This window comes from Lissotriton vulgaris, chromosome 1_1, assembly GCF_964263255.1.
Source record: "Lissotriton vulgaris chromosome 1_1, aLisVul1.2, whole genome shotgun sequence".
Lineage (NCBI taxonomy): Eukaryota > Metazoa > Chordata > Amphibia > Caudata > Salamandridae > Lissotriton > Lissotriton vulgaris.
The window spans coordinates 492,508,591-492,522,700 of NC_141685.1; the positions used below are offsets into that span (position 1 = coordinate 492,508,591).

The window sequence follows — 14,110 nt, forward strand, 5'->3', positions numbered from 1 at the left end:
CAAATCCTTTGCGGGTAATGCCCCTAAGATTTGGAACTCCATCCCCCCCACATCAGAACGACCACCTCCTTCCCGAAATTCAATATCCTTCCCAAGGCCCTCCTTCTTGAGCGCTCTGGACCACTGCGCCAATTACACAATTGACTCTAGGAAAGACAACCAACTCCTTTTGAAGATACCCCGCAGCCTGAAGATCTGTATTCTAACTTTGTTTGTGAATGCCCGTAAGTCGGCAACTTGCAGACGTTTGTCTTTGCAAAAAATTGCTCATAACTGTACCTGCTGTGAAGCACTCTGATACCCTTGAGTCCAGCTAGCGCTATACAAAACTTTTAAAAAAACAACAAATAAATGAATAAATTCCGGGGCGTAGCACCTCCATGAATGTCCGACGCATAGCACACGTTATGCATGAGACAAAGGCATCCGCAGAGGAGATGCCGCTTTTTTCCATCGATCTCAAAATGTGTTCGATATGGTGGACTGCTTGAAGTACAGAGAATATCAGGGTTTGGACCACACCACTGCAGGTGGGTTAGAACACTGTATACGGAACGAAGTGTCAGGGTCCGACTGGATCAGAGTAGATCCGCACAGTGGTTACTGGGGCAAGGCATCCCACAGGGATGCTCTCTGTCCCCATTGCTTTTTGGTTCAGGCACAGAGCCCATGGCGGTGTGGGCCAGATGAGCACTTTCCCTCCCAGAGTGCAATACGAATAGGGAATGGTACTTACCTTGTCTCATTATATAAGGATGATGCACTGTTTTATGTTGCATACCCTCGTAAGGCGATCCTAAAACTCTGGCAATTATTAGATCCTTTTGCAATATATTCAGGATTGTGTCTTAACAGCCAAATGTCTTTGGTGTTTCTGCTAGCATGGCTGAAGGTACATAGCACAGAGGTATTGCCCAGATTAGGGTTGAGATGGGAGATGGATCGCTTCTGGTATCTGAGAATACAAGTAGCACATGGGGATACACAAGTGCTCCATTTGAACATGACTAAGGTACTGGAGTCACTGAAGCACTCAGTAGCATTTTGGAACATGTTGACACTGTCCCTAATGGGCAGAAAAGCTGTGCCAAAAATGGTGGTGCTGCCTCGATGTCTGTACGCCCTGCAAAAATCGCTGTGCAACATCCCCATGACAGTATTCAGACAATTGAAATCAACTTTGATATATCTTTTCTGGGCGGGATAATGTGGCAGAGTAGCACTACAGGTCCTCTCTAAGTGCTATGAAGAGGGGGGGCTGAAAGCGCCCAAGTTTGACCTATACTACTATGCTGCACACCCTCAACACGTGGTGCAGTGGTTAGATGAGGGATATAGCTGGGGGAAGCGCCTACTCAGCGGTCAAAGGCAGCCAGAGAACCTGCCCATTATTTTGCTGGAAGGGGCACGAGCAAGTGCAGAGCTACCATACGTCCCTAAACAAACAGCATTTATATGTCAGAAGATTGTGGAACGGGTACTCAGGCTCACATCATTTCAATGTGAGTTTAACATTTGGCAAGTGGCCCCAGTGCAAACAATGGTAGAAAATATGTGGTAAACAGCCTTTACAACGAAACTTTTACAACTCACTACCATTACGACGCAACCATTACAACGCAAACCATTACAACGCATTGCGCTGGGGGGGCGCTCTAGGATAGGGAATAGATTTAATTTACTATCCAACACCTTCCATACTATCCACGGGGACTGGAGTTGGAATAGTAAATTAAACTAATCACTATCCAGCACCCCAAAGCGCTATGCGTTGTAATGGTATGCGGTGTAAAAATGTGTTGTAACGGCATGCGTGGTAAAAGCATGCGTTGTAACGTCATACATCCAAAATATGTCCTTCCAGGCTTAGAGGGAAGGTGGATGAGTGGTCCTGGCAGATTTATACACAAACAACACCATTATTACATAGGAACCAGCACTCAAAGAGTTCAACTTGGCTCGGGGCAGTATCTACAATATGCGGGGCTTGTGGAATTGGCCATGGTTACATGGCCCGCATACTCAAATATACCTCAGAGTATGAGACCCTTGACGTATTGATTACATGCTGTAGTGGACACAGGCTGGTATCTCTATTATATAAAGCTATGAGGTTAGATACGGGATCCCTAGCTCATAAGGCATGGGATGCATGGAACAATGATTTACAGACTGCGTTGCCAGAAAAAAGCTGGTTCAGGGGATGTACATTAACACGTAAAGTATCCTGCACTGCACACCTAAAACTGATACATTATAACTTTCTTCAGTTGGTGTACATAACCCGTGTGAGGCTTCATTGCATAGATCCGACTCGTCCCCATGAATGTCCTAGATGTAACAGGAACCAAGCAGGATTTGTGCATCTGGTGTGGGAGTGTCCAGAGGTTCAGCAGTATTGGGAGGGGTGGTAGCAACTGTGCACGAGGGGGTGGGGATACCAGTGGAGGCCAAACCAAAGCACTGCCTCTTGGGGCTGACCCCGGAAAATGGCTTATAACTGCTTCAATTAACCTTGGTACTGGCCAAACAGAGGGTAGCTATATGCTCGGTGAGCGCATGAGTCCCAACAATAGAAAGCTGGAAAAGGGATTTAGGGGAATGGTCTCTTGCAAAAGTCTTTTGAAAAGACAAAAAAATTAGCCGAGGACATTGTGCTCTAGAGAGAATTATGCAGGGAGCTTATAAACCCAATGGGAATTGGGAATGATCAGAATGAAAACTCTGATAGCCACAGCAAAACGTAAAGTTGAGATCTGTGTGATACGGTAAATATGAGGGATGTTATTCTCACACTATGTTGTAGATAATCATGCATTATAGATGTGTCAGTGGACTCTGCTGGTAACTGGAAATGATTATTTGAAGATACAGTGAAGACTGTATTTTACCGCCCTGTTATTATTTGAAAAATTGAAAATCTAAAGTACAAAACAAAGTAAATTGCTTCAATGCACTTGCACTTTTTGTTGTTTATCCCTCTTGGACTTCTCTTTTAACAAAGTTGGCCCAGATTCAGTAACCTTTCATGCAATGCAGCAAGGAAACATAGTGCATTGCTTTACATATAAGTAAGACAGCAGAAAAACACTACATCTACTGAGATATGGCACATGTCTGCTCTCTCATAGCACTGGTGCACTTCAGGAAGCTTAGTGTCAATGCAGGCACCCTTGCACCATGGTGTAAGTGTGCCTCTGTTATGGGAAGGATTATTTTTGGCAAGAAAGGAATACATTCCTACACAAAAACAATTCTTAGAGGCATATTCCTCTTTTTATGTATGCTGCATAATTAAAGATATTTCTGCTTGATACACCTCTTTTGGGTAGGCACACCATTTTGGCTAGGTTTGCGTCAAAATGCATGGATGAAGGCATGTGAACCCCTCTGTTTCAGCCATATAACACCTAGCCAATGCAGGTAAACACAAGTCAGGTACTCTGCAACATAAAAGTGAGATAACATCACCCATAGCTTGATTTGGGGGAGGGGGGGTTTGTAAATGCTACTTCAGAACTTTTGTTACATTTCATGAACTTGCTAGAATTAAGGGTTAAGCAAGTGAATAGTAAATCATGGCTTTATTTAAAAAAAGGATTGTTAGCATTAACAGAATTCTGCTATTACTGTTATGCTGAGACACATAGATATTCATCTGTTTAAATTCATTTCAAAATGACTGTTATATTAATGGTATGTATTTTTGTTGGGGTATGTTTTACAGTGATCTTAGTTTGCAAAGAGAATTATTTAATCTTCTGAAATTGAATAATAATATCATAATGATTTGCTGTTTGAGGTGGATCATCAGTTATGTAAATAAGTTTGATAACAGTAAGGTACATAGGAAGGGGAGTAAGTGCATAGCAACATTTTCAACTAGCATTTTATCACAAGGCAGCTCATAACAAAATTGTTTGAGAGCTCCACTCTTTTTACTTTTTTGCATAACATTGATTTGCCTTCTACGACAAATATTGAAGCAGTCTGCCAAAACATTAATGCACAATACATCAAATGTACGAATTGTGTGTAGTCTTTATTGTTTTATGTAACACTACCACAAAAATATATACGAAAAGTTTCCAAGTGAATTGAAACAAAATTAATGTAATACCAGTGTAGTGAAGGAATGTCATAATACACAGTTTGAAAGGAATATATTATACATAATATTTTCTACTATTCATGATACCAGCATGTTACAAATTTTATTGTCATTTCATGCAATTTGTATACGTTTGCCATTTATTCATATTCCAGGTTGAACAGTTAATATAATAAACACATTTTCTTGCACATTTTATCTTCCATCATTTATCAATATGTTATCAAAAACAGGAACCACATTTATTTCATTTTCTTTATTAACTTGATGTCAATGGCACATGTGTGAGTGTGTGCATTGAAATTGTGTAGTTCCTGCAAAACAATTCAAAACTAAACAACTACAGCTTGCATCTTATCATGAAATGTTTTTAGAATAGTTTTATAGCCATCTTCATTTTGTATCTTTCTTTGAATGTTCTATCTATGATTCCTTATGCCACTTGTTTACAATGATTTCGGAGAGTATCCCAGATACCAAAAATGTGCTATAATATCAAGTGCAATGTTGGAAGTACAATATAATACTGATGATATAATTTAAACATGTTGAATATTGTTGGCATCTTTTAAGCTGTCATTATTGTTTGGTATTTTTTGATTACCATAGTAGCTTTGATAAAAATGAAATAGCATGTAAATTGACATTAAAATAACGAAGTCAACAGAAAATCTGTTAAGATTTAGAACATTTGAAATGTTGTATATAATCTGTAGACACTCTTTTGACATTTACAACTCACATTAGCAGACTGTACTGTGTGAAAATAACACATTATCGAAATCTCACGTTTAGTGTCCACTATTTAAATTTTGATACTTTACCTTGAAATTCCAAATGCTAGATTAACAATGTGGGCCAAGACATGGTTACAATGTCAATTTGTCAACAAACCTTTCTCTCCTCAAACTGACAAAGTCTAATCATGACTGCACTGTACACTGCTCTGCACCCACAGACACTCACAATGCACTTGCTTATTTATAATCAAATCACATAGAACATTGGCAGGTACTTTACTACTCCTTCTCTACAGATTCCCAAACATGGGTTATATCGTAACATGATGATTGCAGTTTGGTGGCTCAGTTACCAGATTATCGCTACAAAAACACAAGCAGTCATGTCAGTGCTACAGAACTTTAGAAATAAAGGATACAGCTGGAATCTGACGCCACTAAAATAGTTTACTAATATATATTTGGGACATGGTTTTCACTGGACCTGGGGTGTTGAGGCGTCACCCAATCCTACCTTTAATGAGACTCTCACATATTTCATGACTTGCATGTAAAATGGGTCCATACTTTATTTATTCCACACATCCAATTTATGAAGGCTTTGGAATGATAAAAATCGAGCAAGTAAAATTTGACTTATCACATTCTCTATAAGGGTTTATCCTCTGTAAATCACTCAATAGTGCAATTTCTCAGCTTTGTGAGAGTTTCCATAAACTTTTAAATGAGGCCCTAAAATGCTCTTTGAAATTTCAAAACATGAACTTCTTTGTTATGATTATTAGAAATACTGAACAATCTTGCATTTGTAAACATTTCAGACCCTATTTGTCAAAGTTATTTTTTGAACGGTAATGAATGTGAGAACTTTCCTAATAGGGCCATATGTGAATATGCAGATTTTGTGTTTTATGAGCTAACTGTACCAAAACAATACAAAATCAACAATACAAAACCAAGTGTAAGAACAATACAGATCCATACAGCATTGGCCAATAAAATTGACTTTCACTTTCTAACACACTTCAAGAATTATGTCTAAGAATTGTGAAGATGCAGGGCTCTGAAATCACCAAAATGCACTTTAGGAATTGTGAAGAATTTCATATTTTGGAAAATCATTAAACCATCATAATCCCCAGAGTTAGTATAGGCGAATCATAAATGAGTGCAATACAAAATGTACACAGAACGCTGTACTCTTTTTAATGTTTCATGCACCATTTCTTGTGCGGAATTTCAAAACAGTGCTCATATATTTTCATTAGAACATTACATACGAAATTAATTGAACAATGTTCACAATGATACTCCAAATGTGGGTATGATATAGACATTCAAATATGATGATATCCTTTCTTTCTTGCTTATTTAAAGGTAATACAACATAACAGAATTGTGTCTTGTTGTGTATTAGCTTTGGCATGTTCATTGGCCACAGAAGTAATGTTGAAAACAAATTATAAACTTAATTTATCAGCTTGGCTCGTAGTCTATATTTTCAAAAGAGTGGTTACATATTTGTTTTATAATTGTCATAGTTCTCTTTGGATCACTGTTCTAAAACTTAGAACAACATTTTCACAAAATGGACTGCTTTAAAGCAATATGATTTATCCTGTAAATATTAATTTAGTCGTTTAAGACTCATTAGTGAAATGCATACTTGAACAGTCTTTTCCTTGTGTTTGCAACTGCAGCCTGAATAACTATGCATCAGTCCCACACACAGAGTTATTCAGCTAAGGTCATGCATGGGCCAAAATATCACACCTTAACCCCTGGCATAGTATGTATGAATGACAGAACATTTATAAAAATCGACAATAGTGTTAAGGACTCACTAGGGTTTATTCTATGTCAGTTTACGAGGGACGATGCATTTTCTGCCAGCCATTGTGACCTAACACCCAGGTTAGGCTAGAAGGAACTAAAGCCCATTTTGTTATGGCAAGTTAGAGAAAAGCAGTAGCTCATAAAGGCACACCCATGCTGAATGAACAAGAATGTAGCACAACTGCACACATGCAGTCATTTTACAAGGCTTTTTCCTGACACCTGAATACCATGCTAGCAGAAAACGTACATGTATGATTACATCTGGCAAAGGCAACCGTACTTAGTTTGTGTATGATTACAAAATCTAATACAAATGAATTCGGACTTCAATTGATGTTTGTGTCCCTCAATCTGAAAGAAAACTATTTCCACTGCAGTTTCCTTTTGAAAACCAACAGACAATGAATAGTAATGAGACCAACAGATGACAAATTAACTCACAATTGCAATCTCTTTATGGTAATTTCAGAGCTTCTGCATCTTAAAAAGGACAATGTATACTGCGTCACAAGGTAATGCAGCTAATCAAAAAATTGGTAGATCCATGGTATTTACACAATGAGCAATCCTACAGAAGGTGACCATTCCCTTGTAGGTACTGCTGATTATATTCCAAATTGCTTGCCACAGACGATTCCAGATTGGATCCCCTCCTCAGCAAGAAGTCTCTAAAGCTGTTTATGGTTCTTTAAATTTAATGTAGAATATCACTCTTCAAGTAGTGTATGCTGGTGAAAGAGGACAGCGTAAGCACAATGGGCCAGCAAGGAAAATGTGAACCAGCAGTTCCAGTTACTCCATATTGGGCTGAACTTGGAGCTGTAGAAAGAAAGACAAAAAGTGCGGAAGAAGATTAAATATTTATTCATGTTTCTAAAGATCATGCACATTTGCCAAATTAGCTAACTTTCAGTTGATAAACTATACACTAAAGATAGGAAAAAGCATTGTAGAAAGATCTAACATGAAATGTACTCCTGGTTAATTATGTAGCCGACATGCATGCAACTGATAACTCATTTCTTCTAAGTATATTAAAAAACATCATGCAAGCATGTAAACGAGTAAAACTGTGATTGTATATGCACAGAGTCACCAAAAACAATACTTTCGCCAATGACAGGTTTCCAAAGAGGGACATTTAAATACTAGGCTTTTCAAAAAAATCCATTATTAGTATAACAGTAGGCAGTGAATGATCCATAATCGCAAATGTCCAAAAGTGAATGATGCACATTAGCAAACCAGGTCAACGGGATAGAAGAATAGTGTAGTGATTCATCAGATGCTTCTCTCAAGCTGCAAGTGGATGTTAAGTTTAAAGTGGCATGGGGCTCATCTGATGTGATTATGACTTTCTATAACCCCTTTAAATTACATATACTGGAAAATAGCAATAGAAAAATAATGCACTGCAATAGTATATTCTCACTCAATGTGCGTGCAAATGTTTAGCAAGGTTATTCACAAATGAATCTTTGTACCTACTGAGATGCTGTGTATTCTCACTCTCAACAAGGAACTTCCACATCCATCATAGGTTTACAAATTTCTGGTAAGTTTTTGGTAAACTGCGTTTCTCTGAAACACAGTCTGGTAACAAAAAGACATCATCAAAAGATGTTCAATAATCAGATATGTGACTGTTTAGAGCTCAAAGGTGTGATATATCTGAAAGGGAATAGGAGAAACACTGAGGTGGGATAGCAAGAAGATGAAGGTTCTTATCACGTGCTGCATGGTACTGGTGAGGTGCAAAGTCCACACCAGAAATTATAAGTACTATGTGGCCACACCCTGCCAACTCCATAACAACTATAAGTTAAATCACATGGAATGGGGAATAAATATGCAGACCAGAATTTGCTGAACATAAAACAACAGGAATTTCCAGTTCCATAAGGTAAGACTCAAATTTGCCATCTGTTCTGAGCAGATGGTAAATTGAAGCAGGGGATTCTTTGCAGGGAAGGGGTAGAGGGGTGAATAAGGAGATGGCAGGGCAGAGGAAGGGAAGGGAAATGAAGGGAAAGGAATAGAGGAAGGAAAGGGAAGGAAAGGGGAAAAAAGGAAATGAAAGGAAAGCAAAGGAAAGGAAAGGAAAGTGTTGGACCTGGCCTCGTGGCGTGGCCCCACTCCTCCCGCATGGCGGGTCCCGGACTACCTCGACCTCTGTTCCCCGGCCGAGAACAGCACCATCCACCCTCCACGAGTGCCGCTCCTTCGGGCAGCCCCCAGCTCACCCACGTTGGAACTCGACGACCTCTCCTCAACCCCCTCGACTGGCCCGAATCCTACCCAGGGCCCCCATCTCAGGCCTAGACTCCATATTGGACCCTCCACAACCACGGCCCGACCCCAGCCGCAGACCCAGCGAAGCCCCGACATCGAGGCCACTTGACGGATCAATGGAGGAAGGAGTTTCGATGGTCCCCCCATCTGTCCCCCGACGGCTGGTTTCGATTGCCCCCAGCCTCCCTGGGCACTGGATCCACCCCCCTGCTGGGTGTCTGGACCCACATATCCCGGACCCTCCGGCCTCCAAGTGCGAGGGCCCGGACACCAAAGGACGCCAGACCTATAACTGGGGCAGCTCCGGAGCAGGTCAGCAGTTGTATCCTGGAGTTGAGAGACAGCGAGACAAACTCATCCGCGTGGAACCCGTACCACCTTGGAGTCCTGCTGGCGCTGCCGTGGCCCATCTTCGTGAAACCATCCTTGGAGTCCTGCTGGCGCTGCCGCGGCCCATCTTTGTGAAACCATCCTTGGAGTCCTGCTGGCGCTGCCGCGGCCCATCTTCATGAAACCTTCCTTGGAGTCCTGCTGGCGCTGCCGCTGCCCATCTTCGTGAAACCAATCCGGGAGTTCTGCTGGCGCTGCCGCGGCCCCTACCGAAGAACCCCCAGCTCGAGGATTGAGAGCTGAGCGCAGGGTATCCCTGTACCAGGCTGGTACCAAGACTGTCCCACTACCCCCTTCCAACAGAGACTAAGTTTGAGAGGATCCCTGGATCCAGATATTCCTGTATCGTTACGATAACCTGCCTAAAAGTACTGATAAAAATGTTAAGAACCTATCTTTGTGTGGTGTCCATCTGTAGGGGGGTGATTGCTCGTCTGTACGATCCTAGGAGAGGAACCTCACCAGGAGGCCTCTCACCCTTGCTCGGCCGACCCTAAGATTTCCTTTCTAACATTGGTGGCCAGCGCCGCGATCCGAGCCGACGCAGATCGTACAGAGAGTAACTCGCCCCACTACGAACAGAAGCACACGGCAACCATGACAACTAAAGAAACCGGACCAACCACAGAGTTCCAGATGGAACAACTGGAAGATTACAGTCGCAAAGAATTGAAGCAATTCTGCAAAGACTTGGGTATCGCTACCACGGGACTAAGCACCAAAGACGATCTCAAGCAGGCCCTACAGACCTGGGTGTAGACAGAAGCGTCGCCACCCCAAAACGAAGGCATCGCAATCACCGAGAACACCGCAACCCCAGAGGAGGAGAGAAACACGGGCCTCTCCCACGAGGATGCCCGAGAACGAGAAAGGAGCCGGCTCCATGAATTAGAAATGGCTAGACTCCGCTTAGTGGGGGAACTGCAACTGGCTGAAAAGAAGATAGCCCTTGAACAACTACGATTACAGGGAGACCTGGAAGAAAAAAGAAGCCAGAGGAGCAGGAGGAGAAGAAGCTCATGTACGAGCACGAGCGCGGTTTGAAAGAACTAGAGATTAAGGCGAAAAATGGGGACACCGGCGTCTCTGGGAGTCGGAGCACCCCTCCCTCTACGGACACCAAGGTCCACATCCCCAAAGATGTCGTCCGAGAGTACCATAAAAACGACGACATCCAGCAATGGTTTAAGGCCTACGAGGTAGCCATGACCTCCCACCGTGTACCGCAAAAAGACTGGGGTGCCCGGTTGTGGGGGAGATTCGTCAACGAGGGGAGAGACGCCCTGCTACAGCTCCCCGATGCTGAGATGACCTCAGACGAACATTTGAAAGCCGCCCTCCTCACTCGCTATGGGCTCACCCCCGAGATGTACCGGCAGCGATTCCGAGATTGCAAGAGGATCCCCGGTACCACCTGGGTAGAATATGTGAACTTCTACAGCAGAGCCTTATGACGGGTGGATCAAGGGCAGCCAGGTCACCACCTACGAACAGTTGTTCGATCTCATTGTATGGGAACACCTCTCCAACAACTGTTTCCTCGAACTCAGGCAGCATCTCCTCGACAGCAAACTGACCGAGCCACGGAAACTCGCCATCGAAGCGGATCTATGGGAGAGCACCCAGGTCCCCCGGAACTGGGGGGAGACCAAGGCCGAGCCCCCCAGGGGTCCCACCGTCCGCGAGGCGTAGGAGGAGGCCAGGGCCGGGGCCGGGACCCCACCACGGTGCCCCCCACCAACACTCCCCCTTCCCTGGCCGGGAGAGGAGCCCCCCCTGCACGGCCGGGATCCCGCCCGAACGTTATCTGCCACAAATGCCAGCGTCCAGGTCATTACGCCAATGACCCCAAATGTCCCAGAAACCAGCCATCCAACCCCACGGGTCCACGGGTCCGCAAAACCACCAGATCGCTGCCGCCTCCTTGGGGGAGGAGCAGGGCGAAGAAGAAGCCGAAGACTATGAACAATACCAGACCGAGTGGGAGCCCGCAGCCATGTCTCTGGTATGTCTGGGTGAAAGAAACATGGTCCCCAGGGCCCCAATCCCGGCCAACACTCAGCCAGTGGATCACCATTAATGGACACCAGGCCGAAGCCCTCCGCGACACGGGAGCCTGCGTGACGGCCGTTCGTTGCCACCTGGTGACCCGGATCAAATCTTGCCCAATGTACTGTGCCCAGTACGGTCCGCGGATAACTCCGAGAGCCTGTGCCAGATGGCCCGCGTCCCCTTTGAATGGGGGGGAGTGTCGGGCATGCTGAAAGTGACCGTCCGAGACGATGCCCCCGTAGACTGCCTCCTCGGGAACGACCTCGAGAGCTCCCCCTGGGCTGACCTCGAGCGGAGGGAGCACCTAGGGATGCTTGGCCTCCCTGAATGGGTCTGTGCGACGACCCGATCCATGGCCGCCCGCGCCATCCCCTCCACTGAAGAACCCGAGTGGCCCGAGCCTCCACCGCCCGTCCTCACCGAAGACACCAACCCTGAACCCGGTCCACAAGGGCCCAACGATGAAGAAGTTGCCCCGCTCTGCGACCTCCCGGAACTGGCCTAGTGGCGCCAAGAAGGGGGCCCCACTCAAGAACAGTTCCGCCAAGAGCAAAAAACGCGTCCCTCCCTTGAGGGGATCCGACAGCAAGCCGCAGCCCAGAGCGCAGGGGATGCCTCGGGGGCCCCCTGGGTCTATTGGGACAATGAGCTCCTCTACAGTGAGCAGAAGATTGCCGAGCTAGGAGCCAGCCGGGTTCTGGTAGTCCCCCTCCGATTCAGAGACTTCCTCCTGAACCTGGCCCATGATGTGCCTCTCGCCGGACACCTGGGGCAGGACAAAACTTACAGGCGCCTGGTGACCCACTTCTACTAGCCCAGGATGAGGAACGATGTGATCAACCACTGCCGAGCTTGCCCCACCTGCCAAGCCAGCGGGAAGAGCGGCAGAAAACTAAAAGTCCCCCTGCAACCTTTCCCAGTCGTCAACACTCCCTTCGAGCGGGTAGGGATCGACATCGTGGGGCCCCTGGAACCCCGGACATCACAAGGTCACCGGTTCATACTCGTCCTGGTGGACCATGCTACCCGCTATCCCGAAGCCATACCTCTCAGGACCGTGACAGCTCCCGTGGTGGGCCGGGCCCTGATGGGGATCTTCTCCCGGGTGGGCTTCCCCCGAGAAGTTGTCAGTGATCGGGGCACGAACTTCAACTCTCGACACATGAAGTCCCTATGGCAACAGTGCGGGGTCACATACAAATTTACGACCCCCTACCATCCTCAAGGGAACGGACTGGTGGAACGCTTCAATCGCACCCTCAAGGGTATGATCATGGGCCTGCAGGAGCCCTTACGACGCCAATGGGACGTGTTGCTGCCCTGCCTCCTCTTCGCCTATCGGGAGGTCCCCCAGAAGTCCCTGGGATTCAGCCCCTTCGAACTATTGTACGGGCACCCTGTCCGTGGTCCCCTAAACTTGGTCAAAGAAGGATGGGAGGTGACCGCCTGAAATGCTCCCCCTGATCTGACCCTCCGGAACCAGACTCGGCGGTTCCGGGAACTTGCCAAAGCCAACCTCGAAGCCAGTCAAGAAGACATGAAACGTTAGTATGATCAAAACGCCTCGTCCATTGAGTTCGAGCCGGGACAACATGTCTGGGTCATGTCCCCGGTCGAACCATGCGCCCTCCAGGACAAATGGACCGGGCCCTTCAAGGTGGTGGAGCGCCAGAGCCCTGTCACCTACCTGGTGGACATGGAGTCTCCCAGGAACCCCCTCCGGGTCGTCCATGCCAACAGACTCAAGCCTCACTTTGTCCGCTCAGAACTTAGCCTCCTGATGGCTACCGACAGTGGGGCTGAAGAGGACTTCGAGCTCCTGCCAGACCTCCTGAATGCCCTCGAAAAAGACGGCTCCGTGGAAGGAGTCAACCTCTCTTCCACCCTGACCCCAGCACAGCGCCAAGATTGCCAAGAACTATTGAGACAATTTGCCGATCTTTTCACTCTCACCCCCGGAGTCACCCCATGGTGCCTCCACGATGTCGACACCGGGGATAGCCCACCTATACGGCACCGGGCCTACCGAGTTCCCGATAGAGTACGAGCCTGCATCCAGTCGGAAATGTCTGTTGTGTTGGTCCCCAAGGCCGCCGCCCCTGGCGTCGCCCCCAAACTCAGGTTTTGTGTGGACTACCGGTGTCTGAACGCCGTCACCCGAACAGACGCTCACCCCATCCCCCGGGCTGATGAACTGATCGACCGCCTGGGGGCAGCCCGCTACCTGAGCACCTTCGACCTAACCGCGGGCTACTGGCAGATCGGACTCACTCCGGGCGCCCAGGTGCGATCCGCTTTCTCCACCCCCGATGGCCAGTACCACCTCAGGGTAATGCCCTTTGGGATGAAAAATGCCCCCGCCATGTTCCAGAGACTGGTGAATAAGGTGGTGGCGGGGCTCGAGGAGTTCAGCGCCTCCTACCTGGACGATGTCGCGGTGTACAGCCTCCAGTGGGCTGAACACCTCCAACACTTCCGGGAGGTCTTGGCCACCCTCCAACGGGCAGGACTGACAATAAAGGCCAGCAAGTGCCAGATCGGCCAAAATTCCGTGACCTACCTGGGGCACCAAGTGGGAAGTGGCCAGGTGGCCCCCCTCCAACCCAAGATCGACGCCATCATGGCCTGGGAGCCCCCGGTCACCCAAACAGAGGTCCGATCCTTCCTGGGGCTCACTGGATATTAC

General features: G+C 46.5%; 1 protein-coding gene across 1 annotated transcript in view; it reads right to left on the reverse strand.

Moving 5' to 3' along the window:
• Positions 1-4,023: 4,023 nt before the first annotated feature.
• The window catches only part of NEGR1 (neuronal growth regulator 1), a 1,973,203-nt gene continuing 1,963,116 nt past the window's right edge, over positions 4,024-14,110 (reverse strand). The window contains exon 7 of the mRNA XM_086953859.1: positions 4,024-7,509. Coding sequence (XP_086809985.1) covers positions 7,385-7,509 — 125 coding nt within the window. The 3' untranslated portion in view covers positions 4,024-7,384. The remainder of the gene's footprint in view (positions 7,510-14,110) is intronic.